General features: G+C 36.2%; 1 protein-coding gene across 17 annotated transcripts in view; it reads left to right on the plus strand.

The window, feature by feature from the left end:
* The window catches only part of ERC2 (ELKS/RAB6-interacting/CAST family member 2), a 431,283-nt gene that overhangs the window by 296,589 nt on the left and 114,996 nt on the right, over positions 1 to 19,698 (plus strand). For all 17 annotated transcript variants that reach the window (XR_007206019.1, XR_007206020.1, XR_007206031.1 and 14 more), the window contains one exon: positions 10,402 to 10,533. Coding sequence is in view for 1 of the 17 variants with exons in the window: in XM_048315313.1 (XP_048171270.1) it covers positions 10,402 to 10,533 (132 nt within the window). In the remaining 16 variants the exon portion in view is untranslated. The remainder of the gene's footprint in view (positions 1 to 10,401; positions 10,534 to 19,698) is intronic.

The raw sequence follows: 19,698 nt of genomic DNA on the forward strand, positions 1-19,698 counted from the left end.
TTTCTGATTCATCCTGAACTTGGATACTGCGAGAGAGTTTCCCAGTTGTCTCTTTTCACTTTTTGGATATAGTGCCAAAAATGTAAGTGCAGTTGGCCAAAATGCAAGGCCTTCTAACTCCTTGAGAGCATTTTATTTTTCTTCTCAAAACATGAAATTAGAAACCTTTCCAGTGCTTTCAGGAGTGCAGGTGTACAGAATACTCTGGCCAGAGGCAAAGCTGGTATTTGGCAGACTTCTCAGTCTATTAGTTCACTGCTCTATATTTCATCACATCAACATATTGCTAGTGCAACAAAAAGGGTGAGGAAACAGTCAAGGAATTTAAAAAATGTGTGTAATCACACTTGCTCAGCAAACTAAAAACTAACAATATTTTCTCCTGCATGCAATATACAGAACTAATTCTTACTAATTACCCTGTAAATATTTTGAAGAGCTCTTTCAGCAGCAGATGAATAAAGTGGAATTGGAGGCAGCATGTTGCATTCCTGTACTATTCTAGTTAAGTACTTCAGAAACATTGCTGGTGTGATATTATGGTGGTGACATCAGGCATTCAAGAATAACAAAATACCCCAAGAAGTATTTTCCCTGATAGATTAATTTAGCTTTATTGCACTGTGTATTTTATGATATTGAAAGTGTTTATATTACTGTAGGAGAAAAAGAATATGATTAGAAGTTGTTGTGATTGTGATTATTCTGGCAGCCCAACCCTGTGAATTAATTAATTGCATTTAAAGTCTCTATATATTTAACAAGTGTGGGAACAAAAAAGTCTTGCAATGCTTTCTGACAGTGTAGACATTGTCATCTGTAGCACTTGTGAACAGGAGCAACTTCTAGTGTTGGTTCCTAATCACTGTTGCTTCATGTTTCTGATGTAATACTAAGTTAATCTTTCTGACTGCCTTGAATTTCACAGGTGTGAATATTACAGGACCACGTAATTTTATGATTATTATTGTTGTTATTATTGTTGTTGCTGCTATTTTTTTTTGTTGTTGCTGCTGTTGTTTATACAGATCTGCTTCAGAAAGAGATTTATTGTGCAGTTGAATCCAAATATTACTGCACAATGAGTAGAATCCATGTTAAGAAGCCATTCACCTGGGTACTGCAGACATAATTGACTATTCTGCTGCTTTTTTACCTCTTATGTTTATGCTGTTTACTATAACTCATAATATTGGTCTTGTTCAAGCTTTAAGCACCTAATTTTGGACAAAAGAGGAGTCTGAGACTCGTAAGTTTTAGTTTTAATTTTGTTACACTTATGCTGCACAGGTTCTTTGTTTATTTTGGGCAGGTAAGAATAGATGTTCTAATAACTTCATATATTGATGATAATCAGTCTGGTTATTTTTTCCTTAAAAGTTCTCAGAAAATGTAGTAAAATGGCTTTTACTATCTGATTTTAAATGTGGCTGTTCAGATCCCATTTATGTCAATACTAGGCATCCAATGGCCTTACAATCTTAAAAATCTTTTTGGTTTATACTTTTCTATTAATTAGAAATATCCTAAAGGAATATTTCTGCATGACTTAACATTGGGGTTTATTCTCTTAATTTTTAACCTGATTTTTGAACCTGTGTTTTTGAACGTGGGTCATTACAGTCACTACAATTGAATTGCATCTCAATTTTGCCAAGTGCAGCCTCCTGTGGGGGTGAAGGAGCAGAGTGCCACTTCTTCCTGTAGCTTAACACAGGAGGGGCACCAGATAGGAGAGGGAATGTGTGAGTGCAGCTGAAAGCCTTTGCCTGAACAACTGAGTTGATTCAAAAGACATTCTGTGTTGGAAAAATTCTGAAAATGTTGGCAGTGCTCTCATAACCCTTTTCACATATTCTCAGTAAGATTTGACAATTTATATTATAAAATTTGATGGACTCGGGTCATAGCTGGATATGGCATCACTTTTTCCTCCTTACGCGCTCAGGAATCCAAGGTCTTTTGGATGGTATTTTTACACAAACATTTTCCAATGAGAGGGGTTTTTTTTGCCTTTAGCCCCTGAAAGCACCACAGGCTTGGTATATAAGTCCTTTCCTGCTTTGAAGTCTGTTTCTGTTTGTTCTCTGTTCAGAGTTTTTTGATTCTTGAAGAATCTGTGTCACAGCTTAAGCCTGGCCGTGGCTCAAGGCAGCCTCTTTTCACTGGTGATAATCTGGTTGTGAACTTATCCTAGAACTTTGTTCAGACAAATGGTTTAACTTCACTGAAAATCTTAAATGGAAAAAGTAGGTAATGCAGATATAAAATAATGTATGAATTAACACTGGAACTTTAGTAATTTTGGATCTGGCTTGCTTGGTAGGTGAAAATGGTTATTAAGTATCTCAAATAAGAATAGTGAGTGTCTCCATTACAGTGATGTGAACTCCCAAGCCAAAAGGATTTTTCTCCACGTGACATGTTTTAAACAAATCCTTATGTTCTACTACACCATACCCCATGATAGTAAGACTAAATATAGTTTAACACTTGATCTCAAATACAGTGCTAAGTAGCCAGTTATTAAAAAAAAAAACCTGTAAAAACTGGGTGTCAAATATTTCTACTGCTGTAATGGTGGATAAAACTTGTTATTCCTACAATCTAGCATCGAAAAGACTTTAGTTATATGTAAGGTGTCTCTATAAAGTGTATCAAGACAGTGGTGTGATGTTTTTTCCATTTCAGTCCATGCTTAAATATAGCACCCATGTATTGAAATGTATGTTTTAACAATTCTTGTTGCATACAACGGAAGACATGCAGGCATTTCAACTTAAGCTATATTTTGTATGGGATACAAATGGGAGACCTGGGCTTGGTATTGAAATTGTAAAAATTGTAGCTGAAACTCACTATTCAGACATTAAAGATGGTGAAAAATGACCAGTGGTGCTAACCAGAGATTTGCAGTTTCAAAGGTCTTACTTAGCTGCTAGAGTTTCTGATTCATGTCTGGTTTTAAATAATTATTATGGGGAAGTATCTTTTTAATGAGTTATTTCCTGTTGTAAAAAGGGAAAAAGAGAACCTTCCTTCTTCCGTTGCTTGTCTGTTTTTAGTAGGACCTGGCCTGAGATGTCCTCAGGCAGCTACTGTTTCAGAGCTTTAATTATGCTTTTTAACCCACTTCTTTGTGTCTATGTTCTTACATACTTCTATGTAATTACCAAGTTTAGTAGTAGGACTGAGACAAATACCTTTAGCATGACTTTAGCTTATAGATTACTGAGCATGCTGTATTATTACAAGATATTTCCTGCGCTTCAAGCCATGCTTTTAATTCACAGAGCTTTAAAAGACTTCAAAACCACAAACTCTAAATGCAGGAAAATGCAGCAAAAAAAGTCAGACGGGCCATGTTCAATTCAACATAGCTTTGTTTAATCACAAGTGTCAGAAAAGTTGAAGTTTGGCCTCAGTACTTTAGATAAGTGTCTGCTTGGCACTTGGAAGTGCTGCCTGTCTCCATCTGCCAAGTGTCCAATATCCCAGCTGGTGTTTGGGAGGCTGTGGTCCTTCAGCTTGTGAAGAGGGAGACTTACTCTGAGCTTTAACTTCTTTCAGAGTAAGTCAGTCACATTTTGTCATCTCGCAAAGCAGCAGGTGTAATGGCTGTTCATACCAGTTAAATACTACTCTAATTAAAAAAGAACTGAAGTGTCTGTAAAGCTTCTATGCTCATGTTCAACACTAAATTACCAGACCTGAGTCTCTGAAAAGACTTACATGGAAGCTGCTTTGCACTGCTGCAGAGGAGTATTAATTTGTCCAGCAATTGATTTTGTATTTTCCCTGGGAGGAATGTTGGATTTAATGAAAACTTGGAAAATAGTCAGTACCTTTTCTTAATCCCTATTTTCTGTCCTGTGAGGGCACACAGGGCCTGAACATAAACTGCTCTGGGTTACATATCACAGATGATAAGATTTCTATGATTTTAATGTACAAACACCATGAGAATTAAGTCTAGTATATAACTAAATATAGATGTGAAAAATAAAAAGATGTATACTTAGCATAAAAACTTGACTGTGTTCCTTACATCATATGGAACAGTCTTATCATTAATGAGGTAAAACCTAAAAAGAGTTAAATGCAGAGTGGCCAAGCTTTTCTGCAGTAAGCTATCATGCACACTCTGAGCCTGCATGCATCCTGTCTCTCACACTTTCCAAGACAAGTCATACACTCTAACAGGAAAAGAAAAGCATGCTTATTAGCCCATTTGGAATTTTAACAGGGAAAAATTTGTGTTCTTCAATGGAGGCAGGAAACAAAGCAGCAAAACCCGTGTTAAAATGTAGTTGAGAGTAAGAATATAAGAACAGACTGCATTACAGGGATGTTATAAAAAGAAAATGTATAATTAAAGCACTCAGTAAAATGTAACTCTGCCCCACAGTGATGCATTCCAACACCCATACGGTTATGATTATCATACTTATTTAGCATTTGGAGTTGCTGGTTAGTTAACATACTGCAATGTTTTTGTTATCTTTCACTTACTGATGAGTGCTTGCAAACTTGAGTCTTCATAACCTCTTTTTTTTTTTTCCATTGGAATTTTCTTGGTGTCTAAAACCTCACTGCATAAGCAACAAGCCTGAATTGAATATAATTGTATATTTCTAATCATTGAAGACAAGAGTATAATTTATTTTGGAAATAATTAGCATGATTAGTTAGTATTATGCTGTTAAAAGTGGCCTGAATAATTAGCATAAAGGAACACAATCTCTGGCAGTCTATTAAAGTCCACTTCTTCCATGCTGCTCTAATACTGGCAAAAGATCCTTCAAAGCAATAACTGATTAACAGATCCTCTGGCTTGTGGAAAAACGACACTTCTGTCAAAACCATCCTTGGTGGATATGTTTTAACAATTTGTCTCATTTAATCATGTGGATTCGAGAAGTGTGCTACCATTAAAAAGGGACCAGTCTCAAGGTTTGGCTTTCTAACAATAATAGCCTTGGAATGTTCTTTTCTGCTTCAGCTGGAAAGTTAGTGCCACAGTGCTCCAAAGTGTATCAAGAAGTTTTAACAAAAGTTTAAACTGAAACTTTGAAAAGGAGTCTCTCCTAAATATCTTTTCTAGATGGAAAATTAATCTCACTCTTTGGCTTATTTTCACTTTGCTTGTGCAGGATGCAGGTACCTCTATAAGCCTGAGATGCTGAAAGCAGGTGGAATAGAGACAGTGAAGTTGAACATGATTTTTTAGAGGCTCCACTGTTGGAACTTGAACTTGTTATTTTTGATCTCAGAAAAATATTTAATGAGGATCAGACAGCTGAAATGGAATAAAGGAAACTTGCTGAAAAATGTAATTTCTTGAACTTTAGGGTGTTTGAGATCAAGTACAGCATTTGCTGTCCAACATCTGATGAACTGTAACTTGCCAAATAACAAATCCACTATAAATTGTATTCCATGGCAGTTAGTAACTTCTGAGTTGTGCAGCAGTAGAAATGGCAAGAAATTCTCCCCTTGTCTTCAGATGATAACAATTTTCAAAGAACGTGCAAAAATACTGTTCTAATGTGAAAACTGATTTTATTTGGAGAGAGAGCTGGCTTAATTAGCAAACATTTTGTTAACCTGCTGTTAATGGAACTCAGGCCTGAAGCACTGGATTCATACAGGAGAACCAATTGCAGTTGCACATGCTTTCATTAAATCTAGGTTCATTCCAATAAATTCATGCAGCTTCTGGATAAACTTGGTGAACTCTGTAGCCTGAAGAATGAAATTTTTTAGATCATTGCCCTTTTCTATTTTCTAAAATATTGTCTTAGGAGAAAAAAAAAAGCTCAGATAAAATCACTTATTATTTAAAATCATGAAGACTGGAACTAAATGCCTGCCACATGAAGTTCTCAGAGTGTTTTGTGGAAATCTTAGAATGCTTATTTTCAAGCAGTGAGATTGCAAGAAAAAGAGTTTCTGTGTCCTTGAAGACAGCAGGAGGTCATTGCAGAATCAAACCGACAATGTGGGTCTCTAGATTTTAAATTTTGTGCTTTAAGAATTAGATCCCAGCTCCAGGACAGCTTGCAGGCCTTATATCTGCCTCCTTCTCATGTTATATAGGGAAAAATCCTACCCTATTGAAAGTGAATATTCTAGAAATATTTCAAATTCCATGAAGTGAAGAGAGATTGAGAAGAAAATCCAAAGGAAAGTAATAGCTATTGAATTGTTTTACGCCTATATCCCAGAGCAACAAATCTTAGTATTTTTCCTCATTTGAACCTCATTCATGAGAGTTTCGTTGTTAACTTGATCCAGATGACAGATGAAAGCATAGTTCCCTATTGCCACCTTGCTAAAATATTTTTTAAAAGACAGTTTTAATATTATAGTTTTATAGTTACAGATTGCTTTTAAGCTATTTAGTCTGTTACCAGTCAATCAAAGACTTTCATTTCACTTTGGTATATCCTTCCTTAAACTCTACAGACTTTTAGGAGGACAAGAAATGCCTGTCAGTTTTCTTGCAGTGCTAGATCATAAATTCTTTGGTAAGTGGGTTAAAAATTCAGTTACACATACCATTCATGACCTTGACAGCTTAGCAAATAGTGACACTGAATGATCAAAGACAACTGCTTCAAGCCCTAAGGGTTAATATACCTGTGCAAGTAGATTTAAGCTGCATTTAGTTTCTCGATCATTCCTTTATTTCAAAATGGATGCAGTATTTTTTGAATGTAGTCAATAAATTAAGAACAAAGAAAATCTGAGGACACTTTTTGGGCTAGAGCTAATAAGCCCATACATGGTCTTTTGGAGATAGAGTTAATTAATTGTTGTATTTTATAAGTTAACATGTTTTTCTTTTCTAGTATACATCCAAATTGAAACCTTTTCCTTCTCAGGTGTGGGCCTGTTGTTCATCAGGCATTTTCAAAAAGAACTGTTGGCATGACAATTTTTTTTGTCAGAGCTGTGGATATGTAAATTTCATGAAACGCCGTTTTCAGGTTTGAGAGGAAAATGCGAATAAATAGAATTTTCACCTATGCGATGTAACTATTTCAGATAGGGAGTGACTCGTGCAGAGTAACCTATGATGCACATTAGATGTCCATCGTTGGAATGCATGTGTGATCACCACTCTCATTTTCATTAATTGTACGTTTCAAGATTCGTGTTTCTTGATCATCCAGAAAAGTCATATTGAATAATCTGCTGTGCCTTCTAAAGAAATGTAAGGAAAGGTCTTGGATGTCCCTGAATAGGAAATTGTCAGGTATGCTGAAGATGTTGCAGGAAATGATGGCATTGCCAAGTCCCTGCATGGTATTTTCCCCTCTCAGGCAGCACTGAAGCAGTCCCTGAATGTGTTGATCTGGCACCCAGACCACGAGGATTTTCTTCTGTGTGAGAAACCAGAGTCCCAACATGTACATGCCTTCCTGTGTGCCTGTATGTAGGTGTAGGGGTGTGAAGCCCTGGGGTCCTGAATGAATTCCAGTGTGGTTAATGAATTCCTTCCTTAAATAAAAATAAAGTTGGCATTTCAAAGCCTGCTAAATATTAAAAGCTAGCAAAAGGAGCAATCAGAAGGAATGTTACAGATTTTTGTTTAGAAGGATGTGAAAAGGATCGTATTGTTCCTCAGCATGGCTTTACTTTTGTTCTTCAGAAATCCTCCTGCTCATCCTCCTCAAAAGTCCTGCTTTTAAAAATTTGAAATCATAAGATGCTTTTACTTCTGAAATCAAAGCTAACCATACCTGGAAAATACCGTTCAGTGTGGAAGTTTAGCACTAGCAGTAGCTAAAGCAAAGACAAACAGAACATCAAAATTACATTTGCAGTTATTGTGAAGAGCTAACAAATAAAAACAAAAAGTTTTTAACAGTAATATTTGGCCACATATATAGCATCATTTTAAGAAATTTATGACAGTTACAAGTCATGTCAAAGTTTAGATGGTTTGATGGTTACTTGAGTGGAAAAGAAATTTCCATTTCACATTTCTAATATGTTTTGCTCCCAGAACAGGCACACTAAAGGGAGGCTACTAGAGCATTAACACTTCTTTGTGCACATTTTACTGCAATCTGGTATGCAAAAGGAAGAAACATTAGAAGTAGTTTATTTATATTTCAGCACCAAATTAGAAAGATGACATCATTCATTTACAGTTCTTATCCCATGACACGCCTAATCCCCAACACCTCATTACAGAGGACACTTTTAGGATTGCATATATCATCTTGTTTAACTTTTGCATTCTTTATGGAATACAGTTGAAAGGTAGGAAATTTAAGGCTGTTCATTGATAAGAAAATAAACTAATAAAATTTTAGGAGCTTCCCCAAAGAGGCAGGGTATGACAGTGTTTATAGTAAGTGGCTTATTATTTGGCTATTAATTCTCCATCTCTTCCACTCTTTTGTTCAAAAGGCTTTTCTCTTTTGATTCTAAAGACAAACAGACCAACTATGATGATTCAGATTGAGATGATCTTTTTAGCAAAATTGGTAGAAAATCATAGGTGAAATTCATATAGCTGTTTGCTTCCATCTTCTTATTGGGGAGGGAGAAAATGGAATATTTCCAACTGTGCAGATCCCTCTTACTCTGTAACACACTGAGAAAATGCTCTCACAGTGCTATGGAGGTGCTCAGAAAAAATCTGACAGTGTACATCTGATCTGTGACTTTTCCACTACCTTTTTGTTGTGGATGCCTTGAGGGTTTGGTTGGGTTAGTTGGTTGTTTTTACTTAAACTGAGTACAGCTCCCCTCCTGTAAAGCAGTTTTCTATGATCTTCTAATGGACATCATATGAAGTGCTTGAGAAACGTTGTGACAACTGAAAAAAAATTAATTGCTGAAAAGGCACATCAGGATTTCCTAGGATTCTGTGGCTGTTTTCCTTTCATTAGACTTGTTATACTTGAAATATTACATAATATGAATATCTCGTTTTCTTTTTTTTTTTTTTTTTTCAAATCCCTTTTCAACTTTAGCAAAAACATTAAAGTTGGGGAATTTAATAGCAATCTCTGAGTTTTACATTTTCAATTAAAATGTACTTGCCAGTGAAATTTTCCAAACAGAGACTTTGATACAGGATTGTTGTCAAAGGAAAATCAAATTACAGCAGTCCAGTTTACCATATTTTATCAGTGGGACACGAGTTATCTCATGGGCTGCATTGGAAGGCAGTTAGACCAGTTAATATGGGAACATCCTGAGCAAATGAACTGTGTTCAAATTCATCTGCTTAAGCTGGTCCTTTGGAACTGATTATTCTGGGCAAAGTCCCGGGGAATGTGTTTAGTCCCCATCCTCAGTGGGGTTACCATGAATCCTGTTGCCTTGGAGCATGACATCAGTGAGTTAAGACTGCTATATTTCCTTCATTCATCTCTGTGGTAGTAATTTTAGATGTCTCTAATTAATTATTTTAATTTTGGAAGAGGTCTTTGGTAGTTGACAGCGTTTTTTTCCTCAGTTTTGTTAGTGCGAAATTAATAAAACTTGATTGCAGTTTAACAGGTTTGCCTGAGAGAGTCTTCAGTCCTGGTACCACAAAAAGTAAGGACTGTATCCACTGGTATCAGCCTATTGGTAGTAAGATATTTTTGGTGTTATGAGCAAGGTTTGAATTATTTGAGTCTATGTATTTCATGGTATGGAATAATTGTAATAGTGATAAAGAGCAGCAATGTATCTTGTTATCCCATGGTGACATAGATTTTATTATCTGTACACAGCTGTAGCTGAAGTGTTGATCTCTTTTTCAAGATCTATATCTTAGACTTACTTCCATTCAGTAATGTGTCAAGTTCCATAATCACTTTTTTCTCTAAGTGCCTGTGTCTCTATCAGTTAGTTTTCAGATTCGTTTTACTTATTGTTTAGCAGGGTAATCCTGGTGTACAATTAAAATAAGTTACCCAAAATAGAACTTTTAGACCAACTATTCATGATTGTTGTTGACATGCCTTAGTAACTAACTTTAAATGTTTGAAGTACACTTAATATTCCTTTCAGTGAGATTTAAAAAGTTAATTGCAAAGACATAATGTTACACTGCAAAAAATAGGAAACAGCTCTAAAATAATAAATTTAGAAAAGCTGAATGTCTCTTGGCCTTCAAACACATCATCCTTCATCATTTACTTTTCTGACTTCTTCATGTGATTCTATGGATGTAAAAGCTGGAACAGAGGATGTGTTCACATCCTTTATTTCTCTGTTTCTCTGTCCTTTCCTTTGTGAGCCAGCAGTCTGGACTTCTAGTCTTACATCCTTCAGCTCCAAAAAAAAAAAACCAACCCAAAAAACCCCAGAGCCAAGATTTCCTAAAACACTGTCAGAATAATACATTCCAACATGTAATAAAATTGTCTTGCTTTACATCTTAAACAGACACAAAACAGAATGAAGCTGATGGCAGATAACTATGATGATGACCATCACCACTACCACCACCATCACCACCACCACCACCATCGATCTCCTGGGAGGACACAACACAACCACAGACCCTCTCCAGATCAGGTTGGTCACCTCTGTCTTCACCCTCTGTTTTATAATTTTTTTTTTTTTTTTTTATTTCAAGATAAAATAAATTTTCCAAAGCACTAATAAGCAAGTGATGCATTCTTTGAACTGAAACTAATAGCCCTGGTATTTATTTCCGTCCTTGAAATAGTTTAAAATTTTGGCTTTTTGTCTGGTGCCTTATTTTTCTGGAATAGAAAAACAGTCTGTAGAAACAAGTAACTCATTTTCAGATGGAGGAGCCTGAGGAAAAATTGAACATTGCTTTTATATGAAAAATCATTTTTTGATATTAAAATAGGTTATAAGTTCATAATGTCTGGGAAGAAATAAAAAGGAAAATCAGGGATGAAAATATAATGGGGATGTGTGATAGACTACGTAATTGAGAGTAGGAAGCAAAGAGGCAAATTACACTTTTTTACAGAGTGACCAATGGAACTGTATTAGAGTCAGGAACAGGTAAGAATGAGAAAACATGATTTCTTGGATACTAACACAAAGAAAAAAACCCAAAACCACAAACCACAAACCTGAACAACATAACACAGAATCCTTTGAATTCTTGGAACATGTTAAGAACAACTTTTTCTGTCAGAAAGAGAAGAAGGGAATTAAGCACTTGATGTCTTGGTTTAGTTCTGTTTCTGATTAACAGAGATAAGTTCGCTGAGTTTATAAAAGAAGGAAAAATTGTATGGAAATATCTGTAAAATAAAAAAGTTTTGGCTTTATGCAAGGAACAGAATGAAAAAAAAATCCCCCAAAATCAAGGCAGGAGATGTGAAATAACAGGTAATAACCACCACAGTGTTACTGAAACTCAGACACTCTTTTCAACTAATTCAAGAAACCTGAACCTGTGAAAAAGATTTGAGGCACAAGACAATGTAAGAGAGCTAACATTTAGTCAAGTGCTTTTCAATGCATGGTAAGAGCTTATTCAGGCAAGAGAATGGGTAAGAAGCATAGTGAAAGTCAGTATCAAAACATCTTCAAGAACATTAAGACATTATATGAATGGTGGAAATAGATGCATGATTAAAGATAGAGCTCATAAAATAGTAGCTATTTTACTAGTATTTACTAGCACTTGTACTCTCAGCTTTTTTCCTAGGTGATAGTTTTTGGCCACTCTCTAAAAAAGAGTGCAAGCCTAGCATACCCTTCCTGAATTGAATCTGCTTGTATTTGCCAAGGAAAATTATGTCAAGCAAATATAAGTTCCTTTGACAGGGAAGCTGATTTTGTGGTTAAAGCAGAAAGTGGTAGCTTTTAATTCATCAGGTCTTGAACACTGTCCCACCAGATATTTGTAATGTGCAAATAAAGACATAACTTTCTAATGTAATTAATAACTAATGCAAAATAAGTGGCAGTAATAAAATCTTTAACTATAAATAATATTTTTTAATTTAAATAATTATGAGATTGCCATGAGATGGGTGTGCAACTGATCGACAAATTTTCCATTGATCATTTTTGGACAGGAGGGCCAGTTACAGCAGGGTTCCGAAGAGGTCTGTCCTTTATCTGATTCTGTGGAGTATTGTTTTAGAGATTATTTCAGTGGTGAAATAGAAGTGCCATTAATATTGTTGATCATGAATCAAGCTGTAAGAAGCTCCAAGCACAGTAGGAGCAGTCAAAGTGCTCAATACGATGCTCCAGTCTTGATAAAGTGGAGAAAGTCTAGAATAAGTAATTTGGAATTCAGTAAAGACAAGTCCACTTACAGGGGAGAAGTCACATGTGCTGATGAGGTAATAGCATGGAAAAAGGAATCTAAACTGCACAGTGGAATACCATTGCAATGAAGTTGGATCTAATTCTGGGATGGATATAATACTGGAAAAGAAGCAGGAAGCAATTACTCTGTTCCTTCGAGCACTGGTGAGAGCTCATCTGAAAAGCTGTTTACAGTTTTGATCTCCATGCTTTAGGAAACATAGAATAGAAAGGGACAGAAGGAGAGCCACAAGAATGATGGAACATGACCTGTGGGGAAGGCTTAGAGAACATGGTTTGTTTAGTCTAGAAAGTACCAAAGGGGAGACATAAGTCTTCTAGTACATAAAATGTTGTTGTAAAGAAGACGATGATCAATTGTATTCCAGTGCCCAATGGAGAAAGGGTAGGAGCAGTAAATTTAATTTTGCCAAGAATAACTAGGTTAGTTGTTAAAAAGAAAACTTTTTCACTATGAGTCGAATGAATCTGTAAGTGGAAGCAAAATGTGGACATTCTTTCATATACATTTAATGGAAGGTCCTTTCTTGGAGCTTTCAAAGAACAGGTTAGATGAATACGGCTTTATTTCATGTGTTGGACTCAGAATAGGTGTTCTCCTGAAGTGCTGTCATTCCAAAATTTCCACTGACTGTGAACAATGGATCAGCCCAGCATATGTTTACTTGTAAAGGAAGCAAATAGGAGATTCATAGCAAAATCTTGGTGAAATATTCTTTGAGTTCTTGCTGAAATAATCTTTGAGAACAGCACAGTCGAGGAGAATCATGAGTGAACTCTAGGCATTGCTTTATCTTACACTTTTCAACCATGGATTTTAATTTTTTCTTTCCTTTTTGTGTTGTTATTTACTGCTCTTTACAGCATTTGTTTGTGCAGCAATTTGATTGCTGTGTGCCGTAGAAACCTGCATTTCCATTCAATATTACACACAGATTCCAGATATGTGGCTATAATCCAACATGTGTTTTTAAAGCACAGAAAATAGTAAACTTGCAAATCATCAGAGGGCATTTTTAATTTTGTAAGGAGATGAAGTTGTGCATATTGTAACATAAATACTGTTTAATTTGGTGAATGCTAGGGAGGGATTTTGAAAGTTTTCTCCCAACTTCTTGTAACATTTCTCATTTCTGTAGATAATACTGGATTTTCTAATCTACATGCTACATTTATGTGGAGAAATAATGTCTGCTATTGTATATGTCTGTAAAAGTATGTACTGGCATACATAAAGTGTGGGCACTGGCGTACATGTTTGTAACAAAGAGTAAGACATTTCTGTGCCCTTTGTAAAAAGAAAGGTGTAGCACCAAGTTCTTGGAAGACCTTGGAAGACAGACATCTTGCTTGAATACGCATAGTTTTTATGAGAAGCTGTCCTGTTCAGATATTGACATTTTTAATGATAATGTTTTTGTTATATCTCTTATTTGATCTCCTATCCTGCCATGGGCAACATGTGGCAGAATGGCTCTATGTGTAGTGAAGGATAGGATCTCTGCCTTCTCTTGAAGGAACTAGTTCAGCACCTTTTTTCAGACACAACGGATGTGTTTAGGTCTTCTGGCTGCTGCTAGGGAGCAAAGCCAAATTTCCAGCCACTTCTTGCCTTTATTCCTGCTTTTTTTTGCTCTTTAGGGAGAGGCTTAGATAGGTGACCTTTTTTTTGCCATGGCATATCCTTGTCTGGACGTAACTCTGGTGAAGTTGTAAGGAAACTTCACAAACAAGAGGAAGATTCTAACTCTCATCTGCCCATATATGGTCTTGTAACAGCTGGTCATGATGTGATCCCTTGTTATGTTGGTGCATCTGATTTTTATTTGATATAAATAAATTTCTAGGGATTGAGTGCTGCCATGTGAATAACATATATTAACCATTTTTACTAGTCTTTAAAAAAACATGAAAAAAAGATAATTTTTCAGCTTTGCACAAAAACTTAAATTTATTCTCTTCACTTTTGGCTTGAGAGTTGGCAATCTTTCTGAATTTCCACCTGGAAACATTTTGGCAGTCCATGTGTATCCTGAAGTGCAGGTGTAATACTCCTAGCATGAAAATGAGCTTAATAAGCATTTTGCTCTAGCTTCAGTTTCCAAGGAGTTGTAGTATGTGGCCCCTTGTAGAGTGCATTACAGTAATCTAATCTGGATTGTTGCATCCAAGAGCTATCTAGAACAAAAGAACCCCATGGCTAAATAAATTTGAACTTCCAGATCTAGCAGCTATCCTGCCCCACAGCATAGACTTCCTTCCAAACCCTACTGTCCAGCTCCCTGCCTCTCTTATTTCTCATCTCTACATCCTTACTGTTTTTCCTTAAAACTTTTTTCTCTTGGCCTCAGTTGCCCGCATCATCTTTCAGTTTTCTCCCTTTTATGGAGAATGTTTTGAAGGAAGTGCCTGCTTGTGTCACACCAGTGACTGTGTGCTCTTGAATAAAATTGCTGATGCTGTTGCAAGTTGTTAGGAATCAGCACACTTGTATTCCCTGCCACAGCTGCCTCACTGAGCAGCCCTCCTTCTGTCAGTTCCCTCCTTTCAGTATGGGAGCAGGCCTGTGAGTTACCAGCCAACAGAGAATTCTGTCCTGCTGACCACAATTCTGGTCAATTTGTGATGTCTCATTCTCTTTGGTTTTCTAATCTCAGGATCCTCTCAGTTACTCCCTGTTTGTTTCCCGTCCTGAGTTTTGGGCTCTAGTCACTCATATTCACCTACTGTTCATTTCTGTGGGCATTTTTCACTCCCTGCTGAAAGTCCTCAATTTACTGGCACAAATGACCAGTCTCTAACTCCAGGTTGGTCTCCACATAATGAATAGTAGTCTTTGATTATTACCCAGGACTTCTTCAACTTCCTGAGAACATTAAGATGTGGTTGAAGGTTCTAAGTTCAAGATTCCACTTCTGGACTACTTAGTAAAAAACTGTAAATGATTATTAAAATTAAAAGCAGCATCTCTACATGAAAAAAGAAGTGTAGGTATCCGACATGCATATATCTCAGATATGCTTAAGTTAGTCTGATGGCATTCTTAATAGGGAGTTAGGTTATTTGAGAGGTCATAGGGAAGAACTTGATTCTGCATTAACACAGTGGAAGACTGGAGGTATAACATACAAAGAATTTTCTTACTTTAGATTTTATTGCCAGTTCTGATGATTATAACAACTATCAAATCTTCTTAATTCCCATAGTACTGGAGATCTTTAAAGAAATAAAATGTACAGTGTTCTTAATCTCCTAGAAGTTTCCTGAATACCTGAGCTGTAGTGGATTCAAAGGTGAATGCTTTACTCTGTGGTCACCAGGGCTACAAATATATTTTAATTTTGTTTTATGAGAGATTATGTGCTCATAGAAAAGAATCTGATTTTTAGAAAAATGTGAGTATCATAGGGCATGCCTTAGGAGCTGGCTGCTTTCCAAAAAGTTGGCCCTATTCTTAGAACCTGTAATTTGGGATGGAATGTCACATGGTGCCTCAGCATGTAAAATGATGTCCTTTTACATCTTTTAATCCCGTCTGGCTACATAGAGATTTCTTTTCCCACTTAAAACATTTCTGATGGCCCTTCTACAAGATTCAGTGTTTAGAAGTAATTTGTTACAAACTCACCAAAAAGTTTTCTGTTCCTCTGAGATCTCAGCAAGGAGGCCTAAAAAGTAGTTCAAGGTTTCTGAACTATCCTCTTATCTAAAGGAAAAGTCCTCCTTATCAGGACAGTGATGGGGCAGGGTATATCCCTGAAGCTTCCCTTCCTGCCACTCTCCAGTCACAAAGCCAACTGTTTTGGAACGAGCCTGTAGCTGTCTTACTGTTAAATGTGTGTCATTGTAAACAGGCTTTTTAAAAGCGTGCTGGTAAACTCCAGCATCTGAGAAAAGAAATCACATGCAGCCATGCGTGAAACTTGACAACAAACTGGCTGTTGCCAAGTAGGCTATGCCACTAAAAACTAACTTTTTGAAGAAGACCATGTGCTCTGAAAAAAAAGTGTTTATTGATTTGTAAAGTGGTGACTGGTCTTGGCAACAGGTCTTTATTCATCAGCTGGAACTGCTAAATATCCTTGGAGTTGCTGAAAGACGATATGTGAAAAACTCTGAACAGGTCAGATGGGATTTTGTTTGAGGTGGATGACTTGGAAATCAGAACCACAGGACAGTCAAACAATGATTATTATTTTAGTGTCTGCATCCTGATCTACAAATCACTGTATTGATCCATGTGTAATTTCAGGGAAAGGGAGAGCATGCTGCTTTGTGTATTTTGGCAGTCCTGGCTGTTAGCATAATGCTTTCTATTCTGTGGCCACGCTGGAAAATTGCCAACCTCAAACTCCTGAACAGGCCTCAGGAATATTGAAACTGAGATTAAAAAAAACCAAAAAAACAAAAAAACAAACCAACACAAAACCAAACAACACAACTTTAAAGCCATACAAACATAAACCAAACCAGATTATTTTAGCTAATGCAAATAATAACCATGGTTATTTGAAAAGCATAAGATTATTCAAATTTCTTTAGACTGTGAGTAGATAGTTCAGTCAGAGCAGAAGTTTAGTACCTGGAAAACTGAAATACCTTGTTTGGGAGTTTTCTGCATCATTGAAACTTTGTTTTTCGGTTGTTCAGGAAGGAAGAAAAAAAAAAACCAAGGGGAAAACCAGTGACATTGTCATTTATAAAAAAGTGATATGATATAGCTGCCTAAAGCAGTAAATTGGAATTATTGCCTTCCTCCCTGACCCAGATTTTGTTTTATATTCTGCATGTTTCTTTACCCTCTATGTTTTTGGGCAGTGTTTTTGGGCAGGTGTGAGCTTGCTCTTGTCTGTTCCCCAAATGGATGTGAACTTGTTCTGCTGGTGCCTCAAGCTTCAGGGCAGCACGCAATTGCATTAGCACCGAGCTGAGCCTGCACTAAGCTCATTGGAGTCACATGGATTTATTTAATTTAGGAATTTGGGCAGGGCAAGGTTTGCCTGTCAGTACATTCAGTATAAACAATCCCAGACATATCCACTGTAAATAACTAGTATTGTGCTGAATTAGTGTTTTGGGAACTCAGAAGTGCAGTGCAAATTAGTCATATAAATGCTTTCAAATTTTTAATCTTTCCTCTAATTCTGCATCTTTGCTACACATATGATTCTTCTGGAACAAAGAACTTGTGATTCATATCACACGTTGTTCAGACTTGTTGAACTGAATGCTGTAAAATCCTATTTGGATCACGGTCACCTTTAAAATATCAGTTTTCCAATTAAATTGTACGCAGTTATCACAGCTATATTGTTTAGTATAAACAGCTACTGAATGGCAAATACTTCTCTTCTAATGAGGGTGTAATTCCTGTCTTAAGCATTTCCCAAAACTCAGTGAGTGCTGTCATGTGCTTATTTCAGTAGATACAGAGAATTTTGCTTGCCTCTGACATCTATCTAGGTATTCCTGTCTACTTTAACCTAAAAAGAAAACTGAAATAGTCTTCTACAGAGGCTTGCCCACATTCTGAGGTTTGGCTTCAAACCTAAGGGTCACTGTGAGTTACATAGTACTTGTGATGGAAGAAAAGAAAGAACCTTGAAATTTGGAAGAGTCTCTCTGAATCTGAATTTATCTTTCAGGAATACTCTAGTTCTTGATTTTGGTTTGCTGCCGTTTTGCAGTTAGAAACATTTTGAGCTACTCAACATTTCTCTCTTGAAAGTAAAACCAATAGGAATTTGGAATATTTGTTAATGCTTTTGTTATTCCTGCCTCTTAATTGCAATTATATTGTAGCCAGGTTACTTTTCAAACATCTTTTAATGATATTAAATTTTTCATTTACTAAAAGGCCAGCTGAACTGAAGCTGTAATAAAAACAAGAAGTAGGAAACAGGTTTAGCATTCTTTGATACTCCAGGAGATGGATTTTGTACATTGAAAAGTTATACCTCTCCTTTGCTTACAAAAATGAATTTATTTTATATTTTGAGGTTTAGTGAATGTGATATAAATGTATACACACTGAGCACTGTGTATATTTATATATATCTATATTTATATGTTAGCTTTCCAGTCTTTTCCACATATGGAAAAATTTTTTGAGATCATGTTTAGCTATAGAAATCTCTCCCCCTCACTTCCCCTGAATGTGTGTGTTATAATATACAACACTTATATAGAGGTTTACATTTATCTTGTATTTCTTAGTAGAAAAATTATCTGCCACCATCATAGTCTAAAATAGGTCTTTAGACCAACTGAGAGAGCCAAAAATGCATTTCTGGGAGACAGTAACTTGATAACAAAAGTTGCATATCTGGCACTGGTTACTTAAGTGAGATAACATGTCACAGGCTTTCACTACAAAGGGCACCATAAATTTTTGCATTGCAAATCTGATTTCACGGACCACTTCTTGTAAGAAGCATTGAGTTTCTGCTTCATCTAGTGATAAAACTTCAGAATGCATGAGTATCTGGTGAAACATCTTATTCATGTTAATGCTAGTCTGGGTGCTGTAAAGTCAGTGGTCAGAAACAACCTTTCACTTTCCCACTTGGGCAGTATTTGTGATTGATTTTAAACCAACTATACACAAATAGAACAAATGGTGAGATGGGCTTTAAGGCCATTTTCATAGTTGGGTGATGCATGGTCGCTTGTGACCCCTTCTGTTATGGATAACTTTGAAAATAGACCTCTGACATAAATATATATTGCTGAAGCAATTTTTAAGATTTATTCAGCTTTTTGAATATACAAATGAAACATAAAATAAAGACCTTTTAAAGCTCTATGCACCAAACACTTAAATGAATCCACTGCTAGTCTTTCCACTTTTTAGCTACAGGCTCAGTTCTTCAAATCATTCATGCACAAAACTATTCTGTAGTCAATTGTTCTGTGCATGGAGAGGTCGTGTGATTAGTCCTCAGCTATGTTTGCTCCTAGAAACTGAGCAGCAGGTAAAAGTCTCTCTAAGCTCTGAAAGATTCTGATTTTTAGACTAAGTTCTTGATTTCAAAGAAATATAATTTCTTAGCAGGTAGATTTCGTTGTAAAAAGGGGAAATTAATACTTGTAAATGTAAGCATTTGCTGTAAGTAGGAAAGTTTCAGAGTTCAGAGCCAGCAGTTAGACATTTAATGACCCATTAGTAGCCATGGATAATAAGGAGAGCAGCATAAATCAGTCATCAGAAAGTTAGTTGCAGAGATGAGCAGGTTATCGCTAGATTTATTTAACCCAAGTTAAGACATCATTTCTTAGCATGCAGCACATGAAGGGAAATGTGATGAGCCTTGTCAGGAAGGGTCTCCTATTGTGGGAAGGGTACCAGAAAAGGTTAACTCATCAAGTTTTTCATGTTGCCTGTGTTGTGAAAGCTTTTGGCTAAAAGGAGAT

Source organism: Corvus hawaiiensis, chromosome 11, assembly GCF_020740725.1.
Source record: "Corvus hawaiiensis isolate bCorHaw1 chromosome 11, bCorHaw1.pri.cur, whole genome shotgun sequence".
Lineage (NCBI taxonomy): Eukaryota > Metazoa > Chordata > Aves > Passeriformes > Corvidae > Corvus > Corvus hawaiiensis.